The sequence below is a fragment of the Haplochromis burtoni genome, unplaced genomic scaffold, assembly GCF_018398535.1.
Source record: "Haplochromis burtoni strain Fernald_Lab_line unplaced genomic scaffold, NCSU_Asbu1 Contig_242, whole genome shotgun sequence".
NCBI classification, from domain to species: Eukaryota; Metazoa; Chordata; class Actinopteri; order Cichliformes; family Cichlidae; genus Haplochromis; species Haplochromis burtoni.
In genome coordinates, this window is record NW_024582603.1 from 891,979 (window position 1) to 916,905 (window position 24,927).

Sequence of the window (24,927 nt, forward strand, 5' to 3'; positions counted from 1 at the left end):
TGCATACACATAGCCGATTTTGATGCGAGAATCTATCGAGCTGCATGTGCTGCAGTAATAATCAATAATTTGAGCAACGTAAAACACTGGAAAGAAGAGATTGTGTATATGTATGTGTCTTTGTGTGTGTGAGATCCAACAAATTGTCTTTGATTCACAGCTGTTAGCACTCATGCGCCATGCACCACCATTTTTACTGTATCAATAATTCAAAGCTTCTCCCAACTATTGACATTAATTTCCCTTTTCTGTCTTTGTGCGCCTCTGTGGACTGTGGAGTCCCTGTTGCAGCATCAAAGCTCCTTCCCACATTTCTTTGGGTTTTGGTGATTAAAGACCACAGTGAGAACTAATAAAGCCCCCTGGCCACAGGCCCCAGTGCAGCTCCTCTTCTGTCTCTTACTGATTACCCTTTGTAGATATTTTGCTGAGCGCTTCTATCTAAAACTCTGGTTGCTCTGCTGAACAGGAGAACTTGTTATTAAGGTAACTCCAAAAACAAGAGAGGGGAGGGAGGGCTTTAATCCCCAATTTTTATATCCCAGACGCATTCACCTCCTTTTGTCCTTCAGTGACGCATGTGTGGCCCAAGCTCTTATAATACTCAGTTTGTGGCTGCTAGTACTTTTCTAGGTTATTTTGTAAGTGGGTAAGTTATTCTTTGCTTGCCTGTCAGCTCTTCCTTTAGCCCCTTTCAACACGATAGGATCAATTCAATTCATTTTTATTTTATTTAGATAGGGCCAAATCACAACAACAGTCCACTAAATGTGCTTTATACTGTAAGGTAAAGACCCTACAATAACAAAGTAGTACAATAACAATGAACAAGTACTTGGTGACAGTGGGAAGGAAAAACTTCCTTCAAACAGGAAGAAACATCTGGCAAATCCAGGCTCGGGGAGGGGCAGCCATCTGCTGTGACCAGTTGGGCGTTAAGGGTTGGAGATTGATTATCAATATTAGTTCTTGTGATCATTGCTCGCTGCTGTTTACTGTCAGTTCATCAATAAATTAGTTTAATGCAGCACTGATGTCACACTGCACAACTTTTGACCAGGCCTACAGGGCAGGCTGGGTAGAACGCTAACAATGCATTCATTAATAAAAAGCAGTTGACACAGGTAGTTTACTGTAACAATGGCCGTCTATCAAGACCAGCGAAAATTTGCAGGTCTAAAACAAATGTAGCGAATGCAGTTAGCAAGGGAGTAAAATATTTTACTTTGAAATACCTTTGTACAATTTCCTATTAGGATTAGAATTTGAAATGAGAGTACAACTCTCATGCAAAAGATGTACTGTGCAGCTTTCTGTTGGTCAGCACCATCAACCCACAAGTTAATGAAAACTTCCACACTTTGCACTGAATTACTTTTCCCTATGCAGCAGTTTTAATACCGTATAGATTATTGCAGTATGTTAAGCCAGTACTGACTGTAAAAAAATTGCACTAATAAATGAACTCTTTTTTAAGCCTGCAGACTACCTGTGTCCTTCTGCTCTGGCATTTTTTTGTCTGGCTGACTCGTCTGATGAGGAATGTCAGACATGACTGCCTCCTGAACCCACTCATCTGTGGCCCTGACCCTATCAACCATGACACAGCCAGCTCAAACAAATTCCCTCCTTTATATCAGGTTTATTTGGCTGTTACAATGAGCAATGGGGGAGGTGGGGGGTTTGTTGGTTGCTTTTTTGTTTGCCAACTGTTTCCACCGTCCTACGAATTGTTCCGCTGGCTGCTTTCGCAGAGCTGGATGAGCTTTCAAAGATTTGCCAGCAAGAGGTTGCATGGAGGGTTCACATTTCCACATTTCTGCCTTGCTGGATTAAGCCAATTGGGTCTGATAATGTACGTCCAGCGAACACTGACCTGTTTCTCAACTCTGTCCTAAACAACACAATCTGCCAGGAAACAGGAACATATAAGGGGGGGATCCTACATAGCATCACCAAACACAAATATATGTATTTGTAGTCTTATGAATCCCTTTTAAATATGACTTTGTTTGAATTTGACTCCTTCAAAGACAATAATCACAAAATCATCAGCCGATACACACAACACACACACACACACACACACACACACACACACACACAACACACACACACACAAACATAACTTTATTTATGTCTGTCCATCATAGTAAATGTGTGCAGTGTTCAACAGGACACGCAGTTGTACAAAATAACTTTTTTCTGGAATCGCAGACTCGATCACTTGGAGTTCCTGCGAGAACAGTGTGCACGGGGAAACCAATCACGTCTATCAAGGTAAGGTAACTTATTATGACTCACAGTCTTACTGTGCCTGAACTTTGTTGTTACAGAAAAGATTCATCGCAGCCCCATTTTTGTTTTCTCTCACATATTTACTCTGAAGGTCTTTCTCCTTAGACTGACAGAGAAAAGGATAAGAGGAGGGGGAAAAGTGTAGAAGAGGAAAGAATGAAAAGAAATAGATTAAGAGAGAAAGGCTATGTAAATTTATATGTATATATATATATTTATATATATTTATATATAAAAAGCATAATATCAGTTATCGCTACAAAGGGCCATGGTCTGGAGTTTCACAGTCTTTCATGTACAACAGGCGCAGTAACAGTACCGACTCTTGGTCTCTCTGCTGTGATGACACCTGCCGCTCGGCACTGTGGGAACACAAGGAAAGCAGAGTCCACCCTGTAATGTGTTCGCGACATGCGTGCGCACGTGTGTTAAGTGTGTAGGTGACACATTTTAATGCTCTGATGACTTATTAAATCCTGTTCCATGCCTTCAATCTGGCCTCGGGTTACAGTCACGTGATCGTGAAGGCAGCAGGGGGCTCCACAGCATGAGGGGAAAAATATTCCCTCAGAGCCCCTTATCTATGCGCTCAGCTGGCCTAGGTGTTTCTTCTCGTGTCCGACTTAGAACCTGCAGTATTACTGCAGTATTAGGTTCTCCTTTTACACCTCCATCCATAACGTGCCCAAACTGCTTGCAGTGCAGCTGATGCTGGCAAAAAGCTGTCTCAGGTATACGCTGATATTCATATCCTTTACCCTCACAAGATTGTCACGTGGCCCTCTCCCTCTCAGGTTTTCCTACTTTAAACACCCCCCGGCTTTTTTCTTCCTTGTTCTCTATCCAAAAATGCCCTCACAATCTGTCTTTGTTAGTGGGATGCTGTCTGCTGTCAACTGTGTTTACACTTCTGCCAAATGCTTCTCATTTTTAGTGCAGTCTGATCACTTAAAAAGCATCTTAATTCGCTGAATTAATAGAGGTGGATGAAGCACTTTAGAAGACAAGATTTACATGATAACAGTGGCTGCTGCTGCTAATATATCTTACATGAAAAAAAACAAGCAAATAGGCTTTGAGAATCCCTTAGAAGATTTGGCCTATTTGCCAGATTTAAGGGGATTTATTTTTATGTTTGAGTCATGTAACCCAGATAGATTCTTACAGCTGGTTGTGCCGGGTTTCTTTTTTTCAGCTGGAGCTTGAGTACAGTTAGTGATCTGATCGAGACTAGCTTCTTGTGGCAGTGCCTCGCGGGCGACAGCAAGGTGTTTGTTCTTTGCGCTCTTTTTGTGGCAGTTTTAGGACTTTTTAAATCCCAGAGCTCTGTAAACTCTAACACGATGAGAGGTCAAAACTCTTACATTTGGTCCACTTTGTAAAAATGTCTGGGCATGTCTCATCTTTGCACACTCAAAAAAAAAAGGAAGTCTAAATTAAATTAGTCATTTTGTCTGCTTCCAGCGTGATCATCCTCACCACGGCTACATTAGAACACGGTGGGGTTTTTTTTTTTTTTTGCACTATTTATTAATTCTTTTAGAGGAATAGTTCAACAGTTTGTTGCCTGGCAACCTAGTGTGAAGTCTGACATATAACCCCCCCCCACTTAAAACCACAGGATGTCCTTTTTACTCTTAGGTTTCTTTTTTTCCAGAATAAATAAAGTAGATGTAACATCTTAATTAGTGATGTTTTGAGGTCCCTGAAGGCAATTTCATTATTGTTCGATTGCACAGAACTGGGCTAATGGTTCCCCCTCCTGTTTCTAACATTCATTCCATATATTTATTTATTTTTTTAGGCTAGGTTAATTATCTGCTGCCTCTAGCATTAAATTTAACACAGAGACATATAGAGGTGGCATCAGTCTTCTCATATACCACATAGCATGTTGTCTAAAATGTTTTTTAAATGTGCAATTTAATGTTTTTTGAAAACTTAAAGATGTTTCCTGTGTGTGCATGGATTACATTGGTCTTTTTGATGTAGCTGCCATTACTAAAAGTCAAAAGTGTCACGTAAAAGAGCATTTTCAAACCTATTTAATTTTGACGCCAGTTAAATTCACTGGCATCAATAATTAAAAACCCAACTGTGTGGTAACTCTGTGTGTCCGTGTATTTCTGAATGTGTGCATTTTCATCATGCAGATGCTTCGTCCCGGCCTCCCTGTCCCTCCCCTGGGTCAGCTGTCATCACGCAGACGAGATCAGAACAAAATAAAACCAGTGCCACAGCATCCGCTCTCTGTGCTGGAGTTTCTTGTGGAAAAGGGAGACCTTCAGCCGCACAGCTCAAGGAGGTGCGTGTGAAAAGCCACAGTACAAAGCCTTCATGTCTGCAGTCCAAAGCCCAAGGCCCTCATCGTGTGTGTCTGCTGGAAAGCCCTCGGGAGATTTGGGTGTGAATCACGAGGAAGTGTTTTTTCTTCCAAACCCTTCAGTACTTTGCTGGACAGGTGAGCACACCTCTTGTCAAGAGGTTTATGGGTAATTGCTGTATTTCTCATTACCCGTGATGCTTCAGTACCTACAGCTGATCCCTTATATTGCTTCTCAGGTTTGGTTTGTTAAACCAATTCATTTTTTTTATCAGCAGTTTCCCATCTGAGAGCAGTCGCACTGTAATTCTCCAATATCGGTATCATTATGGAGTAGATATTAGCTGTGAGACAACATTCTAATATCACCACAAGTGTAAAGACATCCCTGCTCTGTAGGCTCTTTGTTAGTATGGTTACAGATGCCACCTACTCGGGGGCCGTCCTTTTGACAGCAAAGGTCTTTTAGAGAGATTTCGTCGTGAACTTTGTTTGTGAAACAAGGACCACTCGGACACAGTAAACCAACGACCCTCGACTTCTACACACAAACACACGTGAAGATCTGCACGTTTGAACATCTCAAGAGCTGGTACTGTATCTCCACTCAGAGATTACTCGTGTCACCACTCCACATGCATCCTGTTCCTCTCTTTTTATTTCTTCTTGTCTTTCTCTCTCACACTGTCACCTCTGTCTTGCTGTTGGTCACAAAGTAGGGCTGTGTGGGGAGGAAGTGTTGGCTGTGGCTGTGGCCTCTAGTGCTGTGGAGCTGGTTCGGTTCCAGGATGGTACACTGAGGCCTCTTGTGCCCGTAGGTCTTCCTCCGGCCCACCGTCTCAGTCCCGTCCCAGCCCTTCAGCCCCAGCCCCATCGCATGTGAGGACGCAATTGTATTGGAACTGTACGCCAGTGGGCGGCCCATTGTAGCTGAGCCGTGGCCAATGACAGTCTCAGCAGCCCTGGAGATGCCCAGGGATGTGCCACCTGGCATGGTCCCCGCCATGTGTGCCAGGGAGGTAGCCCCTAGTCCTGGTGGCTTGCTACTGTGGCTGTGAAGATGAGTGTGAGAGCTGTGAGAGCTGTGAGAGCTGTGGGCAGTGTGACCATGGCTGACTTTGGGTTTCTGGCCGTTTGGCTTGTGTCCCCCTCCTCCTCCAGCGGCTATGTGCCGTTCTGTCGGCAGGGTTGAGACAGAGGAGATGCTGGGCATCTCGGTGACATAAGTGGCCACTGGCTCTGGAGTCAGTGGACCCAAAGAAGTCATAGGAGTCATGGAGGTCATAGGGGTGAGGGAAGTCATAGGAGTCATAGAAGTCATTGGGGTGAGCGAGGTCATGGGTGTCATTGAAGTCATTGGGGTCATGACGTGGTTAATAGGGTTGGCGCTCATAGGGTTTGAAGCCATGGGGTTGGTGGTCATCTGAGGAGTCACTGATGACATGTTGCCCATGGACGCCATGGATGGTCGGGAGTTGCCCATGGGCTGCAGAGGAAGTCCTTTTGCTGGCATCTCTACCATCAGGCGACGCTTGTTGTACAGTTCGCCGTTGTACTTGGCAGCTAAAGGAGAAGAAGAGAAAGAGTAAGAGAAGCAATGAAACACTAAGTGGGCACAAAAAACTGCTACAGAGCAGAGCTTAAATCTTGAATTAAACGATATATACTTTCTTAAATTTGGCCATTTGCCACCATGGAAGATTTTTTTTATTGAATGAATCAAAAAATAACACTTTCAGCAGTTTGCTGATCAGCCATAAGATAACACATCACTATGAGCACACACAGACAGAAAGTAGAAATATAGATATTGCATCAGTTTTAACACCCACAGTATAAGAAGGTCATATAACAAACCCCTATACTTTTTTAGTCAGCCTCACCTAACTGACCAAGCAGAGTGTCAGGACCACTGCTAACGCCTGCAAGTTAGAGGCCCGTGCTGCTACTGGAGGAGTGAAATCAAAAGAAAAGCCTAGAATCTCTCCTCCAGCTCGCCTCTTCCTCCCTTTTAAAGCCAAGAAAACATCCAATTTTTGCATGGTGGGAAGGAGTTCAACATGAGAAAGAAGGAAGAAATTTTGGGAGAAAGTTGTGAGGCTAATAACTAGGCATGACATGGGTGATTTTTTTTTAACTTGGTGCAAGTTTATTACAGTTATGTCATAAGATTAAGGAAAGATTTCAATCAGACCTCAGTGCACGCTCAACTAGTGGATTTTTGAGAATGCCTTCCAAGTTGTAGACATTTATTTTTGCATTCAGTATTTTTAAACCAGTCAAAAATGTTTTGAAAAGTATTTGGTTATCTGCCTTTACACGTGTGTACACACATATGAACTTGAGAGACATCCATTCTTAATCCATCCATAGTTTTCAGTCATGTGACCGACTAACTAACCAGGCCAGCAAAACATTACAGCATCATGATGGACAATAGTAGATAGTCCCTGGTACTGCAAGACAAAAGTGTACTACAAGACTAGTTGGATCATCTATCCATGGAGGAAAAGCAAAGATATGAAGAGAAACTATGAATGTTGGTGACTTGTGATCCGTATTTTGCTCCGACAGCTTCATTTAAATCCCTAAAAATGGCGATGTCTCGCCAAAGCTCCAGTTCAGTGACATCTATGTATCTTGTAGAAAATTGCTCACCTTCCACTGCTGCCAGGATGAAAACGTTTAAAGTATGGACAGCTACATGTATTTTTGATCTTGATGGGTAAACAATCTTATTTTGTGGGAGGTAACGAACACGAAATTATTCATCATTAAAGCAAAGGTAAGTGCTACAAAGCTAGCTTAAACGAACTACCAGATGCAAATTTTATATTTTAAAGTATAAATTTTTCACATTAATGTCGTAACATAACATAACAGTAAAGTTGACCGAGTGTTTTCCAAATTCAGGCAAATCATCATCACAGTGCAGTCAGAGAGGTGCAGTTCTCCTGGCAACCAATCGGTTTGCCAGACACAGAAGCATTATTTCTCCCTCCAGAGAACACGTCTTCTATACTTTGTATAGAAGAATTGTTGAATTGTTTGTCAAAAGTATGAACAAAAAGTCAACCAAAACATAGAATGTGTCTGTTTCCTGACTTACAGACTCCTCTATCTGTTGCATCTTCTATATCTGTGTGTGTGTATCCGTGTGTGTTTCTTCAGCCTTGGAGCAGTCAGCGTTAATGGCTCACATTTATTCCTCTCTCTGTCAGTCAGTGTCACCAAGCTACAGTCTCTCTTATCACTGCGAAATGTGACCTTTTTTTTTTGTCAGATTCACTTTCACAGTTGAGTCATTACTCTTCAGTCCCTTGTTGCCGCTACGTCCTTGAAGATAAAGTTAACACACTCAGTGAGTTTGCTTTACCGCTGTAACTATAAATCTAGTTTATCGCTGTGCAAACGCTGAAGAGAAATAACTAACGCGGGCCTGCGAGCGGATAGCAAGCGCAGGCGTGAGGGTTTGTAGGTAAGGGTGGGAGTGGTGGGAGACCACAGCCTCACTAGCTGAGTCGCTGTGAGACTGCCGCTGGGGATCAAACTTGCTCAGGCGACAGGTGAATCAATCCGGCAGTAGTCAGCTCGATGGTACACGCATCCAGCCGTGTACGTGAGTGGAAACGGAAAAATGCCACTGCTACGCAGCGTGGGCTCAGCATGCCTCTGCATGAGAAAAGCAGTGTCCTGCAGAGACTCGCACACATTATACATCAGGGGGAAAAACCGAGAACTGCTTCGTGAAGTCCCACCGTGCCAGCAACATAAAAACCTTATTAGGTTTAGACCAGTATATCAATCTGCTTTTTGTTAGGCAATTAGGTCGTCTACTGCCAATTTAGTGGGGGGATTATTAGTTCTTGAAGTCTCTAAAACGTTTTCAAATTTCCAATGGTTTACCCAAATTTGAAGACCTTTTTTTAGTATTCACTATAAGTGGGTGGATCCTGCTGTCACAGTGCTGCCATCCTAAACAAAAAACATCCATTAGTCTGGGTTTAAATGGAGTTTTCTGTCTGTGAGGTTTATTTTTTTCCCACTCCAGAAACTCTTTGTAACTGTGCAATGGTGTTAGACTGCTTTCTCCTTCAAAATAACACCGTGTTCCATGCATCACTGAGACGCAATCAACACCTGTGCTTTCTATTAGCTACTATCTCTGCCGCGGTAAATGGTACTATCTCCCAAAGTGACTAAGGGTTGGTAATTGTAGTGCATGACTAAAGCTGGCGATGCAAATTACGTGTGCCTCATTATAAAATCCGAGAGATTATGAAATCTGAAATACCTCAGCAGCTAATGGATGGATTTCAATCAAATTTTGATCATGATTTATTCATGGTATCCAAAAGAAGCCAAATTACTTTTTCCTTAGTGATGCTAGGTGGTTGACATTTTAATATCTTGAGTACTCGAGTAAGACTGAATATCTACTGTGGTCATTTCATTTGTTATATGAAAGCATAATTGTATGATTATTATTAGGTTCTTATTAAATGTATTCTACATCACAGTATATTAAAGCCGGCATCTTAGCATATAACTGGCACTTGCAACATGGATGTGTCTCAAGTGTCCTCATTAAAATGAATGTGCATGTGGAGTGCAGCTGCAACAATCAGCTAAAAAAATACAAGAAAAAACAAAGGAGGGTATAATCTGCTTCAAAATCAGTGCTTAACGTAGCTGCGCATTTGCATGGACAAAAAGGCAAAAGAAAGAAAGACACACAAGACAAATAACTAAATGTTAATGCTTTTAGATGTTCTGTTGATTTCTGTCCACTTATGTGCAAGTCTAAAAAAATGATAATAATAAAACTAGCCCTAATTACCTAGGATTTACTGTGCTTACTGCATTTGGAAAATTGACTTATTAGCCAGCATGTAAGAACAAGAGAATCTTCTTGGATGTAGGACAGTCATTAACTACAGCAGAGCATTTGTACAATAGAAGTGGGCCATAATTGGTCATTTGTACTCAGGCTGAGTTGCAGGCCTGCATCCAGGGATCGTTCTTGGTTGCTTTTTGCCTTGTTTGCTGTTAGAACTCAATAAAGTGACCTTATAGAGATGCACAGAGGGACAGTGGAGATGGCTATTGATTGACAGGTGAGGGCCTTCTCAACTGGATCATCGGCCATTAAAATGGCAGAAGCAATTAAAGAACAAGAGGAAAGGCTGTTATGGGGGATGCTGGGAAAGTAGTGCTTAAGACCTAGTTCCATTTCCAGTTAGTGAGCACACCAGAACATGTATCAGAGGAGAATTATTTAGCTATTCAGATTTCTTTTGCTGACATTTATTTCCGATCTCTAGCTTGGATGCAACTACTAGTTTGTGGACCACTCACCATCTTGGTGTTTGAAGGGGTCAGATTTAGATTAGATTGATTAACCTGTATTTTAATATCAAGGTTATGCTGACTGATTTACTTTTAGGGCCAGCTGTGTGTCCACTTTAGCAAAAACAGTGTTTGTCATTTCTGCCGTTTTGTGTTTCAGCCTTTGAGATTGCCACTTGCACATTTTCTTTTTGTCTCTGTTATTCCCCCTCACATGCATTTTTCATAGCTTGTGTGTCAATTTCCCATCACTGAACTCAAGGTAATGGCATTTTGCCTCCTGGAATCCTGGGTGCCTGTGTGTACAGGTTTCCAATCATTTCATAGGTGAATCTTTGAATACCACTTGGAAAATGGAAAACTGTCAGTCAACCATGAGCCTGAAGGGAAGAGACCTCCGTTCAATTATAGAAATGGAATCAAATATGAGCCCCTGTAAAGGAGGATCAAGATTAACAGCCCAATGGTTCTTTAAGGAGCGATATGGAGCTTGATGAATTGAGGGTGGGGTGGAGTCAGGGTGAAGAAGAGATAATGGGAAAGAAAGACAAAAGAAGCAAAAAGCAAAGATGAGATAAAAATGCAGAGGGCAGGAGATGGCTGATAAAGGGACTGATATAAAGAAGAAAACGGAGTTCATGGGAAAATGGAAGCGGTGGGAGGGACGAGTACGACGGCTACAGAAAGGTACTGGAGGAGGGTGTGAGTGAAGAAAAGTAAAAAGAGGCTTGTAAAAACCCAAATAAAATAAAAGTGCTTATTGTTAATGAACCTCATGAGTAGTTTTGTACATTTTATCACATTAACTTAAATGATGAAACTTTATGTTACCTCCAGACAATTTGAGAGCCATGCTGCACAGCTTTTCATATTGATTTTATGGCCCACAAGCTGTCACTGCTTTCAGACCGTGTCAGTACATTAAAAAAGTCAACTTGCTGAGAGTTAATACTTCCTTAGAAAAACAATTCACCATAGAGATCATAAAATCAATGAAGTTATAGTTGGAAACCTAAACAGGAAAAGTGTGAAGTTTTCTTGTACATGCCAACAATAAAAAAGATTACATACCCCAACTTTCAAATCAAAAAAAGTTACAGTATAGTAAAGCAGTGTATCATCTCTCAATCACAGGAAAACAACTGCTTCTGTTCCAAGAAAAAAAGGAAAAAAATGATCCCCAACTGCTGGCGGATGTCATTACGACTAACTGTGGGCAGAGTTATTTCCTTTGGCTGAACAGAGCTGGCTGGAAGTTTTGTAAAGCGTGCCAGTGTGTGCTGGTTGGCCAGTCTTGTTTATTAGTGCTGGAGTCGTATTAGCCTTTGGGTGATGACATTTCATTTTGCAAAGCTAATTCTTAAGCTGTCAAATCCAAAATGCACCCAGATCCGTGCTTTCATTAAAGATAAAAAGCCAGAGAATCCTGCTGAGTTCTGCATTGTGTTTCTTATAAAACACCGCGTAACTGCCTCCTATCTTCTACAACAAGTTTGACACTGAACGCTGATGTTTGTGTCAACCTTTTCTGTTTGTAGTTAAAGTTCTCTGCCGTGATATACTGGAATGGGATATAGTGAATGGGCTAATGTGGACTGGTTCTTATATAATGCATACAACATTCACACAAATTCATGCAGTGGTTTCTGTCTAGCATTCACATCCCAACTTGGGGTTCAGTATTTTGCGCAAGTATACTTCACCATGCGGACTGGAGCAGATTGAAGCACCGGTCTTCCGATTAGTGGACGACCTGCTCTACCTCCTCAACTACAGCCACCCATCTCCACCCTGGACAGGTTTCCAAGTCCTTAATAGGACTAAAAAGGCAACCATTCATGGTCATAGTCACCCCGCACTCAGTTCAGAGTAACCAGTCAACCTAATATGTATGTCTTTGGAATTTGGAAGGAAGCATGAGGATTTGGACCCCTGCACAAATAGGGTAAACACGCAACTTCCACACAGAAAACCTGGCTGATGAGAGGTTTAAACCCAGAACCTTTACTGAACATGTAGCACATATAGTTTTAATACTTTTTAAAAAAGACTTTGTAAAATGATTTATTTATTAATTTTGACATCTGTAATAGTTTATATGTGACAAGATTTCTGTGTTACCACAAAAAGCTGCAGAAGACAGGAATATTAAGACACTCCGGCCGAAACGAGCAGGAATAACAACAAGTATCGCATTGATTACATCAGAAACAGCATGAATATGGGGGCTAGGATGAAGGTGGGTTACAAAGCAGCTTGCAGATGTGAAATGGCTGTAGATTTGTAGTTACAGCGGCAAAGCGGCAGAGGATAGACAAAGTAACTTATATTGTGTATCCTCTGTTTAATTCATTTCAGTTTTATTTATATTTTGGCATTATTTATTTTTAACGTCAAATCAAAACAGCAGTTGCCTGAAGGCGCTTTATATTTTAAGGTAGAGACCATGCAAGACCTTTATTAGATTTGCCAATTGGATGTGTATTAAATGAATCATAAATTGATTTGGACTTGCAATAGATTGATAAAATGCTACATTTTTGTAGAAACTCCCCCCATCAGAACCACTTTTGTCTACCAGTTCTGGCAGCTGGGGATTAAACGGGCAAGGCCTCTGCCCCTGATCGATGCCTGATCCTCATAGTACTAGACCTCTATAGCCCACCCTGCGGCTAGTGGGGATAGAACTGAGCAGATCCATATGACTCATTTAAGGTGAGCCCAGCACTATAGCGCCATGGACTAATGGCCCCTTTAAAAAAGTAAGCATATATGCTGCACTGGCAGCTAGGGTTCGCAAATGGACCACAATTTGTGCACCTGCTCATGGGCTTTACATATACTATATGCGCTGGTTGAAAGTGGTGAGGCTATATTGGTCACACGGTAAATGACTACAGCGAAAGCTTGCTTTGTTCAGCAAACCATTCTTGCACAGTTGGAAACAATGGGTATCAAAGCACAGTGACACCAACAGACACTTGCTATCAGCTCAAAGCAGTCTGGCCTTTCTCCTCTGACTTCTAGCATCAACAAGCCCAGAGAACTGCTGCTCACTGGATATTTTCTCTTTTGCAGACCATTCCCTAAAGATTCAAGTAGATCAGCAGGCTCTGAACGAGTCAGACTAGCCTCTCTGGTAGGAATAATTCTTAATGGAGAAAAGAAAATAAAATTTACTATTCACAATACAAATGCTTGGGTATTGGTCATCTCTTAATGTTGGACTTACAGGATATAGATGCAGGCTGAATGTCTTTAGGCCGCTTTTTTTTTTTTTTACATTTATTTTTAACATTTCCAAGGAAACAGTTTTAAAACCAGTTTTTTTAGTTTGTATTCTTATAGCATAAATTTCCATAGCACTGCTAGAATTCTCTTGTATCTATTATCCATCAACCTGCCTCATCTGTTTTCCCAACAGATAGAGATTTCGTTCATTTCCCACAATGCCGCGCACAATCCCCAGAGCATGTGTTGCATCCATCTGTTGGGTTTATGTGCAGTAAGACGAAGGAAAAAACTTTTTGAGAAACAGTGGGTTTGTATGCTGCACTCAAACTGCAGCACAGTTTGCGGTTGCAGTGCACGGATGTGTTCAGGGGAAATTGGCTTGTCTGATGAATTTTTATTCCTCGTTGAATATTGGCACGAAATTTTGAGTTAAGAAAGAATGCCTTCGTTCTTGGATTCTCGCAGACTGACACCAAGATGTTTTCTGCTGGCGTTTTAGATAACTGAACAATTTCCTGCAATCAAACACAACTGTGGCTGTGCTGAAAATATCTAGGCATCCTCTGATGTCTATATTCGGCCACTTCTCTGGGAATTATAAAAATAGACCATCAAACAATAAAGTTGCCAAGTTCAGGACTCAGGCATGACAGCATTAACCACTATTTTCACTCCTGTGCTTTTATTGGTGTAATCCTTTAAGCTTAAAAATGATGCGTTCATTTACCGCTTGGTTTTCATTGCTCATTCAAGTCTTTCTCTGTTGTCAATTTCGCTGGCAGTTACATATACTGCTACCATAATAATGACACGTCTTCTTCTTGCTTCAGGGGCGCAAAGTATTACTCAGCACAAACAAGCAGGATAATCTATTACTGTAACATGTCTGGAGATGAGTCAGGGCCACAGTAGTGTAGGGAATACCACTGACAATACAGGATGCATTTGTCATCACAATCAGTTTTACTTTGTGCTGCTGGACATGCTGGACAGATAGGCTTTTCAAAAAAAAGAACAAAACACGATCTATCCGGTCATTTTTCAAATAAAAGGGAGCGAATGCAGATAAATAGCATCCCGTAGCTGTTTATACAGACATCTAGATGCATTTGTAGATTGTATCTGTCGTGAGTGGGCTGAATTCTGAATCTAGTGAAGGCAGAGTACCTGTCTAGCATAAACAAGCTGACAAACGCTCGCTGGAAGCACTTGCGTGTCGGCCTCGAATGAATTCAGATTATGAAATAGCAATGTGACTGCCAAAGAACGTATGGTGATGAGGCAACTTTAGATCAGCTGCTACAGCCGCTGACTCACTGGATTTGGTTGCATGCATGAACGTGTATCCACTGTAATTTAAAATATAAAAAGCTGATATTAAACACGGCCAGCATCAGGAGAAGGTCATCTTAAAGTGAGGGGGGAGGAAACTGATTTTAGACAATGGGGAGGCTGCCCGAAGCCCTCTAAAAGGTAAACAAGGATTATTTTGAACTGGGAGCTTAAACTGTGAGGATGTTCCCATCTTGTAGAGTCCAACAAGGAACACGTGGAGTAGAAGATGACTATATTTATTCCCCTTTAAGTTCTAAACTTTTGCAGAGCCTATGACATTACTGTACCTGTGTGAGTGGCTCACATCATTGGTGGTGTTGTGCTAAACATGGATTTTTTGGCACAACACCACTAAGGATGTGAGCCACTGTTTTTATGTGATATTTTTGTATAATATGTTTGCTTAAACTGGTAAATCTACATTTCCTCTTGCCCATTGTAATAGCTTTGGAATTCTAAATCCAGGAATTTGCTGAGATTTTTAAGTCCCTACATTGATGCTATGATTATTATTCCTTATACTAAGAGGCGATTGTTATTCTGTCACTGATAAATTCAAAAACAGTGGCAAAAAAGTTGCTGGATATGCACAGAAGGCATTAACAACACTGAACAGATCAGTCACAGTAGTTGCAGACTGACCTGAAGTGTAGTTACATTTCTAGGGAGGTGCACGGCATACGATTTCAAAAGAAATTTGAGGTTGCGGCGTAGCTATGGTGTAAATTTCCCATTAAATAAATCGGCAGTAAGCAGGAGAAAAATATTTATGTATAAGCCGTTTATGTCTTACACCACATCCAGGTTAGAGATGCAGTGAAAAAACCACTCTCAATTATGTGTGCAGTGTGCTTGGTGTTGTTTAGAGCCTTCCCAGAGTAAAAAAAACCACCTGGTGCTATTTGAGTTTGTGTTTCAGGGGCTCAAAAAGCATTCAGTAAACTATACTACAAAAAAAGTCACTTATAGGAGCCTAGGTTTTCCTTTTTCTTGAAATTCACTGCCAACTTGGGATGAATCACGGTGACTCCACTAACAAGGCAGGCCCAGCCTTAGGTTTCACTGCTAATCTACACACTGCTATAGTCGTAAGAGTTACCAACAGAACAACATCAGGCTTACTGCCTACCACAAACTGTAAAAATATTCTCCTTCATCTAAACTCCCCTCCACTAAAAAAAAAAGAAACTTGGCAGTCACTCACCTACAGCCTTCAGAGAGGCGTACTTGTTGAGATCCTTGTTCTGCTGTTGCTGCTGCTGCTGTTGGTGGAGCTGTTGCTGTTGCTGCTGCTGCTCATAGACGTGAGACAGCTGGCCGAGGGCAGGGTAAGGGTGCTGCTGGCCCATGTTTGAAGCCGGTCCCACGTTGTTGTTAATCTGGCCACCCTCTGTGAACAGGGACATGAGACAGCGCAAGGTTACAATAACATTTAAAGCTCCAGTCCAGCGCCAGAGGAGCCCTCGCTGGTCAAATGATTGGTGAAACTCTCATTCACATTTTCCAGAATCTACTTACATAACCTAATTTCTTTTTTTAAATTATTATTTTAATACATGATTTCTTGGCTGAGATATTTTGTGCCTTGCTCTCAACTAATATACACTCATTTCTATCTTTTGGGATTTTACCAGTAGATTTCCATGACACGCTCTTACATTTATGTCACCATTACAACTGAAATATTCCTCCTGGAATAAAAAATGTCTTTATTAGTCCAGAGATTTTCTTTGCACATCTGATGAATTAGTCTAAATCTGCCAGTTGGACTGTGCTACTTCTCTCAGAGGTCCTTTATGTAGCCTCACTCATCATGATTCAGAACTGTCTGTCTCAGAACTGCTTTAATATTGCAATGTCTTGAACAAGGGTGTCATATATGAGGCTCGGGGCCCAGAATGGGCCCAGCACAGGTTCAAATCTGGCCCCCTGGAGAGATTTGGAAAATGTTTGGGCTTTAAAATGCATTTTAATACGTTTCGCAGCTTTGCCTGATAAAAGACCTTCCCCATCGCCATTCACGCTAGCTCAAAGAAGTCTGTAATAGATAAACAATGGATGACAGAGAAGTTGCTGTTTTTCCCTATCTGCTACATGAATGTCTCCTTTTTACAACGGGTCCACAAGATTAAAAAGGAACAAAAAAAGGAGAGTGTTTGTGAATTTATCAAAATGTTCTGTTTTATAACAACAAGACAGTCTGGCCAATGAGCTACCAGAACTTTCTCTGTAAGTTTACACATATATTTCTTACAGCTTAAGCCCAAAAAGTTGTGAAGTCACATTTCTTTCATTTACTACAGCACCATTTCCTGATTTTGACTATAGGCTTGAAAGACTGTAGGACTATAGGATTGAACGTTTTTCAGTGAGTGCAAAGTTACTTAAAGGAAATATATCAAGCATTTATTGGTACCTTTAGACTTTTTTTTATCATAAAAAGAACTTTTTCTGTTTTCATATCATTTGACTGTATTTCAAATGCCAACCCTCCAGAATCATTTGATCACATGTACTTCAGCATATTCTCTAAATCAGCAGAGATTTACCAACTGGTGCTCACCAGGTGGTTGCTAACCAGTCTCTACGCCTTCGTGACTGCAGCCTGAGTCACATCAATAAGACATTCTTTTCTTTTTAGATTTCTGAGTGATTTTATTACATGTAAATGAGCTGAAATCACAGCACAACTGTTGTCCTTCGAAAGCAACAGGCATCAGTTCTAATGGGATGCTTTTGCAGCCAACAGAACAGCATTTTTTGTTCTTTGTTTATAACACAGACATTTTAGAGTTATAGTTAGCAGAATTGGGTCTAGCTAAGGAATATCGACTGTGGAGCCGCATCTGGATTTGCTCAGTGTTAGTTAGAGTGTGCTAAACTAAGCATTAGGTGGGTTTTATATCAGTTTGCTAGACTGCGTCATAGATGGACTGGACAAGTGACAAACTTTGACATGGGGCTATTAGACTCAGCTCACTTTGCTATTTCATTACGAAAGAAAACAAAGGAAAACAAAGGTGGGCAGATTAATGCTACCATGTTTATAGTGGTAAACATGGTAGCAAACTTGGAAAACCCTTTAAAACTACATAATGAACAGTTATATGTATTAACAATAAACCCACAGTAAGTGCATAGTATATTTGTTCTTCTCAAGTTTTAAGTGAGCCTCACGAGCTAATGATGACCTACTTTACTTCCTGAGAGACATATTTTATATAAAGGCCAGACGACATCCCAAGGTCTGACATGCACATGCTCCAAAATCAGTGCCCTCCTCAGTCAAGCTAGTACAATTATTACCAGAATATTTAACATGGGCACGGCTGTTCCTATTTTCAATACAAAATTAATTAGACTTAATTTTACTTATAGTTATCAAATGACTTCAGTTGTATCCAGCTGAGGTAGCTCAGTCACTTTTATGGACCAGCCTGGACCCCTGGGGCCCGTCCATAATGCAGAGGGTGAACACAGATAAGTAATGGAAGAAAAATTCAGTAAATTTCCTAAAACATGGGAAGAAACTTTTAAAGTACAATAAGAGGATTTCAAAGAGGTTCATGAAAGAACAAATTCTCAGTTAAAGTCAGTTTAAAAAACAAATATAAGGAGATTATTTTAACAAATACAGGGATTAAGAGGAGTGTTAATCACACGGTTTATAGCTTGATGTAAAAATGTAGTTTTGTTGTTTTGGTTTATTTATATTCTTTTTTTGTGTGTATTATGTGTGTCTATAGTTATACATGTATATTATCTGATTGTATATCAACGAACATTGATTGTAAATTACTGAATAGTCTTAAGGGGCATAGAATCAAATAAGCAAACTTCATCCTACTCTTTTCCAGCATGTAAACTGTGTTGAATACAGAGAAAGTCATTGAATGTCGATGTTTTTAAGGCTTTCTTATGTTTAGTCATTCGCTCAATTGCATATTATTATTTTAAGTGTTTCAAATTTCAACCATTTATCCATTATTTTCAGCCAACTACATATCCCTTATATTTAGTCGGCCAAATTAAACATTTATCCATTACCTTTAATTAGCTTCAATTTAACAATTTGTCTGGTTACTTTCAGTTAAGTATGACTCACTAATCTCTTCATAAATCCTGGGGCAACTTTTAGCACTTCATCTCGCTATTGCTATATTGCACAGAAGCATGTGACTGCATTTCCCTTATTTATTTATTTATTGCTTAATGCTTATGGTGTAGGAAGTAGCAGATGTCTTATATTAATTACAGTATTGCAGAATTGGCTAACTGTAATGTCTTCCTCTAATTAAATAAGTGATAATTAGATTTCAGAAGATGTGCAGTGGGTTGAGAAATGGGCAACTGCTCTACCAGAGCTGCACAGTCTGACTTTAAACTGCAGCCGAATGTTAAAACACAATGTGGGAATTGTTCTCTCGCTGCACTGAGCCTGACAGATAATTGCAAATTCCTGTTACTGAAGTCAAAGGTATACTTACTAAGTGAATACATTCTCTTAAAAGCCCCAATGCTGTCACTTGATAATTTGAGAAGGAAAGTAAACGTTACGAGACAAGAGAACAAGAGTGAGGAATTAGAGTGGAAAAAGTGAAATGGGGTAAATGGAGAGGATACGTGAGGAGAAAAGAGAGAAAACGTCTCAAACGATGCTGACAGAGATATGAGGATGGTTTGTAAATATCGAAAGAAGCTAGACAAAAAAAGGAAATCATTAAGGTTATGTCCGTGCTCTCCGTGTGCTCTCTCTCCTCCTGTCTGAACCTCTGTGTACTTCCTGTTTTACTTTGACAGTCTCTCGTCAGTATGCGTCGTGTTGTGTTCACTCCTGCCGTGTCTCGTTACGATTATCTGTGTCAGCCGTGTTCCCAGTGTGCTCCCACTTCCCTCGTTAACCCTCTGTGTATTTATGTCCCTCAGTTCAGTGTCGTGTTCTCCCTCATGACTGTGCGCCCCTCCGTGTGTTTCCTCGTGAGTCAGTTCCTTTGGAACTTCCCAGTTTAGCTTCATATTATTTTGTATCGCCTTTATCTTCTGTCAGCAATAAAGCTGTATTTTGTGTTCAGTCCTGTTTTCCCGTGAGTTTGCGTTTGGGTCCTCATCCTGCCTGCACACAGCCTAATCATGACAGATATTCCCAAGTCCCCCTCTCGCTTTTCTTTTAGCACCTCTTAAAGGTGTTCATACAGATGGCAAACTGAGGTGGGGAAACTGTGAAGCCTCAGCCCGACAACATCGATTTCCTCGAGTCATTTTCTCCCTGTTTCATCTCGTCGTCGAGGTTTCGAGTCACAGGGTGAGCTCAAAGTCCTTAAAATCTGCACAGCTCAATTGTCAAAGCGAAGCAAGTTCTCTTCTTACTAATTAAACACTTAAGCCCTGGCGCAGGCTCAAACCGCACGCACTCTTAACAGACACTGTGACTGACAAGGTACGGCGAGAGTGGAGACAATTAAAAAGAGCATCAAAGTGAGAGCCAGTGTGAGGCATTGTAGAAAAGACTGAGACACGAGATTCCTTGATGTGATGAAATGTCCCACGGTGTTGTGTGAAATGAAACATGGACCCACATCCTAGTTTGGATAGATAACAGTGGCCTGGAAAATGCAAGGTTGAGTCATTTTCTGAGAAATTTATTGGACTTGCCAAATACACAGATGACGATGATGCGCTTGTCGGTTAAATACTTTGGGATTTACTGTAAGGGTTTGGCAATGCGGGTTCACTTAAGGCGAGATGACTTTCACTGCAAAAAGTGAGGCTGTGTTGGGCGGGAGGGGTAAACTGTGAGGAAGAGAAGGAGAGAGACAACCATGACTAAGGAAGAAACAGCAGCGAAGAACTGAGTTATGATCCCGAAGCGCTCGCTCTCTCTCTCAAGATAAAAGCTGGTAGGCTGTTTTATTTTTCATGTGAGGCCAAAATGGCTGGGGTCAACAATTTTCTCATTTCATAATGGATTTTGTCTAGCTGAGGAGCACATTTGTAAAATTCAATACCCCATCAAAGCACAGGTGCACGTCCCCTCTGCCATGAGCTCATTCGGCTCCATGAAACAGTCATGCCCTTCTAAAATTGTGATTGTATGTAAACGCTTTGGTTTACTCAAATTTAATTTTTAATTATATATGCTGCCATTTAACAACATCTGCCTCAAGTGGCTTTATATTGTAAGCTAAAGACCTTAAAATATTACAAAGAGAACCCGAACCCTCAGACAATCCCCTATAAGCAAGCACTTGGCAACAGTGTGGAAGAAGAACTCCCTTTTAACAGGAACCAGAACAGGGAGGTGCAGCCATCCGCCACAAACGGCTGGAGGATGAGGAGAAAGGATGAAAATTCAGAGCACGCAGGACAAAACACAAAGTAAGGGAGAGAGCAGACATTCAGTAGTGTCTCTCTCTGAAGTGCTCAGTGCATCATGGAAAATGCCGTGGCATAACTTATGGCCCCAGTATATCTGCAGCATTGGTTGCTTCACGTGCTGCCAGTAACGTCATCACACATGCACAGTAGAGCAGGCCGATATGACCAAAAATATCTATCACAATATACATTTGAAAATTTGCGATAACGATATAACTGATGATATAATTGACACTAGACAACATATTTTACAACTCCACAACTTTATTAGTGCAAAAAAAAAACAAGCCATCAGTGTATTTTCCCTTAAACAAGCAGCTGTTTTTCATGTGCATTAAAGTTATATAAAAATGTAACAGTGCAAATGCAAATTCCTTGCTGACAGTTTAACCAAAAGGCATTTCCAGTGGAAATTGGCCGACATATCCTCAGCATAACCATGTATAATATCCACAAAACTTAAAAAGACGTTATACACACACAATACGGTAATATTATGTTGAAGCACAGTACGTATCACTCCGCGAGGCTCCCGCCTACGATAGCCGTAATGCTCCGACAATCCATCAAGCAGTGCAAGTTCGTAGCTTAGCAAAGTCGTACTGAAACATTTGACAGATTTACAAGCGCCGTGTACCACATAAAATCGTTTCGAGGTCAGTAAACACAACCAGAATTCATACATAAGGCGCGCGGGATTATAAGGGGCACTGTTGATTTTCAGAAAAATCAAAGGACGGTAATAACGACGGCCCGCTAGCATGCTCTACCAAAAATAGTGCTTTGTTGTGTATCTGATGGACGAAAGCCAAACCAGTTCCACACCACTGAAGTTGCAGCACTTTTACAAACCAATTCTGGTTCATCCGATTCATTCAACGACCTGCTTTCACCCTTCTCATTCTGCGTCGCCGCTATGCTTTTTCCGCCATGTGCGTATGAAAACAAAGGCCCTGCGCATGCGCGTTTTACCCATATTCTATCGCGATATTTCATTTTCTTATCGTTGCCCAACATTATACCGGTATTACCGTGAACGGTATGATATGGCCCAGCCCTAATGCACATCCATTCATGCTCGCTGTTATGGCTCAGGTAGCTGCTGAAGTAACAATAGGTGTTGCACTCAGTAAGTGAAGAAGTCAAAGCTGGAAATAAAGCTTTGACATGGGTGGCTGTAGCTCAGGTGGCAGAGCAGGTCAGCCACTAATCAGAAGGTCGGTGGTTCGATCCCAGGCTGCATCCTGGCTGTATGCCAAATATCCTTGGGCAAGATACTAACCCCGTGTTTGCCTACTGGTGGTGGTCAGAGGGCCCGGTGGCGCCAGTGTCTGGCAGCCTCGCCTCTGTCAGTGCGCCCCAGGGCAGCTGTGGCTACAATGTAGCTTGCTATCGCCAGCAGTGTGTGAATGTGTGTGTGAATGACTGAATGTAGTGTAAAGCGCTTTGGGGTCCTATGGACTAGAAAAGCGCTATACAAATGCAGGCCATTTACATCTTTTCAAAGTGTTGAAAATCTTCCTCTGTATAATCTGTGTCTCTCTGCTTCTTTACTGATATATCCTTAAAGTGGTGGTAAACTATTATTAGTGACTTCATCTCAGCTCAAGCCAGGTGACAAAAATTGAGAGGCGCACAGCTGAGAAACACCGGCAGGCACGGTGAAGTCACTTTAATGTCAAGGTACCATTCCCAAAGCATCATGTGGTGGGTATAAAAAGCTTTAAAGGATGATTCACAATCACGTGATCCAGCCTTAACTACAAGCTTCATCAAAATGTAAATTTTAAGCTTGAGCTTAAAAGTAAGAGTGGGTGTCTCTCTCTTCATACCTAACTGGGAGTTGGTTCCACAGCCTCCCATTTTACTTTTGGAAATTCTTGCAACCGCAAGTAACCTGGGAGTCTGAGAGGAAATTGGGATAATAGTAGCATTAATTAATCTCCCTATCGCCGTTTGTGGGGTTAATCCAAGGAAGGAACAGGTCTTATCGTGAGTTTGCATGACTGCACATATGATTAATTGTTGTTACTTTCAGTTGAACTGTGGCAGCAACAACAGCATCATTCACCATATTTTTTTAATTATTTGGGAACTGACGCTTGCAGAAGTAATTATTAATAGTTCCTATTTGCTGTGTACAAACTAAAGGAGTGACAGCAGGATTAACTTGACAGAGCTCTTTAAAACAGCATTTCCACTGCCATACCATAAAGTCTTTTATGAGAAATTAAACCTGTCTCCAAACCAGGCTCAGGGATGGAAACTTGCATCAGGATTTCATCATTATGACTGTTTACTTACAAGAAAATGTCTGCCTTTATAGGGAGCAACCTTGCCTCATTCAAGAAAATGAATAAATAAACATTATCTATTATACAGTGCTGCTGTGATAGATCCCATTATTATTCTCCCCTAGTTTACTGTGAACCAGCATGCATCACAATCAAACCCTCTCATCTTTATGATCTTAGTGAAAAAGAACACACACATGAACTTCAGAAACAAACGAGGCACCCAGGTGACACCACACCGTGAGCCCATTCACCAGGATGACTGACAGCTGTCACCGGGATGTCTGTCAGGATGATAAAAGGGGATGCAGTGGGAGTCTGGTGGTGTGGTCACAGTGCTTCACCAAGCTGATCCAAAGCAAACTGATTCTCAGAGGTCACGACAGACTTTTACTACCAGTGACAGCCAGTTTTCTTTCCTCTCCCCTGCTGCTCAGAGATTTACCAAATGCTACAGCAACCAAAACATACAAAGAAATGAGAATAAATCAGATGCAGTTGGGAATCAATAGTGTAAATTAGGAAAAAATCTTGCAGTATTTTTACTGAATCGACTCACAACTATTTGGAAAATTCAGTGAGTCTTGAAAAAGATAGATATATGAAAAATTGATGTTAAAGTTCCCTCAAGCACAAATAGAGGATATTAGAGATTACGAAAAAGGCCAGGAGAAAAAGTATGTTTATCTAAGAGCAGAAAGATTAGAATGATGGTGGTGCCAGTGGAAGAAAACTATTTTATACCCATTTTACCAAGGGGGTAACCTGGTAAATTGCATGTGCATGTAGCAGACGTGGTCACAGTTGATTGCAAAATCTGCAGTTTGAGTGCAATTAGTAGGAAATCCAGAGGACATGCTGAATAAACTGCAACCACAATCAATGACCTTTTAATGAGTTAACAGCCCGTTATTTGACCAATTTATACAGTGAAAATGGAAGATTCGAGAGGGCTTTTTATGCTTTAAATGGTTACATTTTAACTACATTTTACTTTTAAAAGAAAAAGTAGGTCTTTTTATTTGGACTAAAATAGCAGACTGCGATTTAGTCTCGAACCTACCTTTTACTTTTACACTGGGAAATGAATTATTGTACAATTGGCAAGTCTTCCCACTGTCATGATGCAAATAAATAAATAACTAAAAACCCTCTGTGGTGTCTGAAGTAGCCAATTTGGATGCTAATGAAAGTATTTATTGTTGACTTTGGACATAATCCTGTATGGGGATGTAATCCTCTCCCGGAGCTTTTACTCTAGTAACAATAACAGAAAACATATGCTTCCCTATTCATTTCACTGGTGTTCTGTTGTAGGTGGCTCGCTATTGACCAAAAGAACACAGAAATGCCTTGCTGCTGCCATGTGCTACTACCCTGTGTGTGTGAGGAAAAGAAAAGGTCAGTGAAATATATCTTTCTGTAAAACGCTGTCTAAAAAATCATATGTGGAATGAAAGCATACACTGGAGCCATGAATCACGTAAGGTATTTGCTGCTGTGCTTTTGACCTTTTTTAAATTAATTTTTTTGAATATTTTATGCTTGTGTTTTCCTTCAAACGCCCCTTTTTATAACCATAGATAAAGGCCTGCTTTCTGCCAGCGTACATGAAGATGAATTTAGTTAGATATCTAGCACTTTTTTGTTATTTAGCAATAATTAATCATATTTGTTGAAAACAATGCTAAGACCAAGAGCTTTTCTTAGCCCTAAGCA

At 41.0% G+C, this 24,927-nt stretch overlaps 1 protein-coding gene across 1 annotated transcript in view; it reads right to left on the reverse strand.

Moving 5' to 3' along the window:
• Positions 1-2,157: 2,157 nt before the first annotated feature.
• shisa9a (shisa family member 9a) overlaps positions 2,158-24,927 on the reverse strand; it is a 59,869-nt gene continuing 37,099 nt past the window's right edge. The window contains exons 3-4 of the mRNA XM_005938004.2: positions 15,744-15,929; positions 2,158-6,184 (exon numbers count right to left, since the gene is read on the reverse strand). Coding sequence (XP_005938066.1) covers positions 5,301-6,184; positions 15,744-15,929 — 1,070 coding nt within the window. The 3' untranslated portion in view covers positions 2,158-5,300. The remainder of the gene's footprint in view (positions 6,185-15,743; positions 15,930-24,927) is intronic.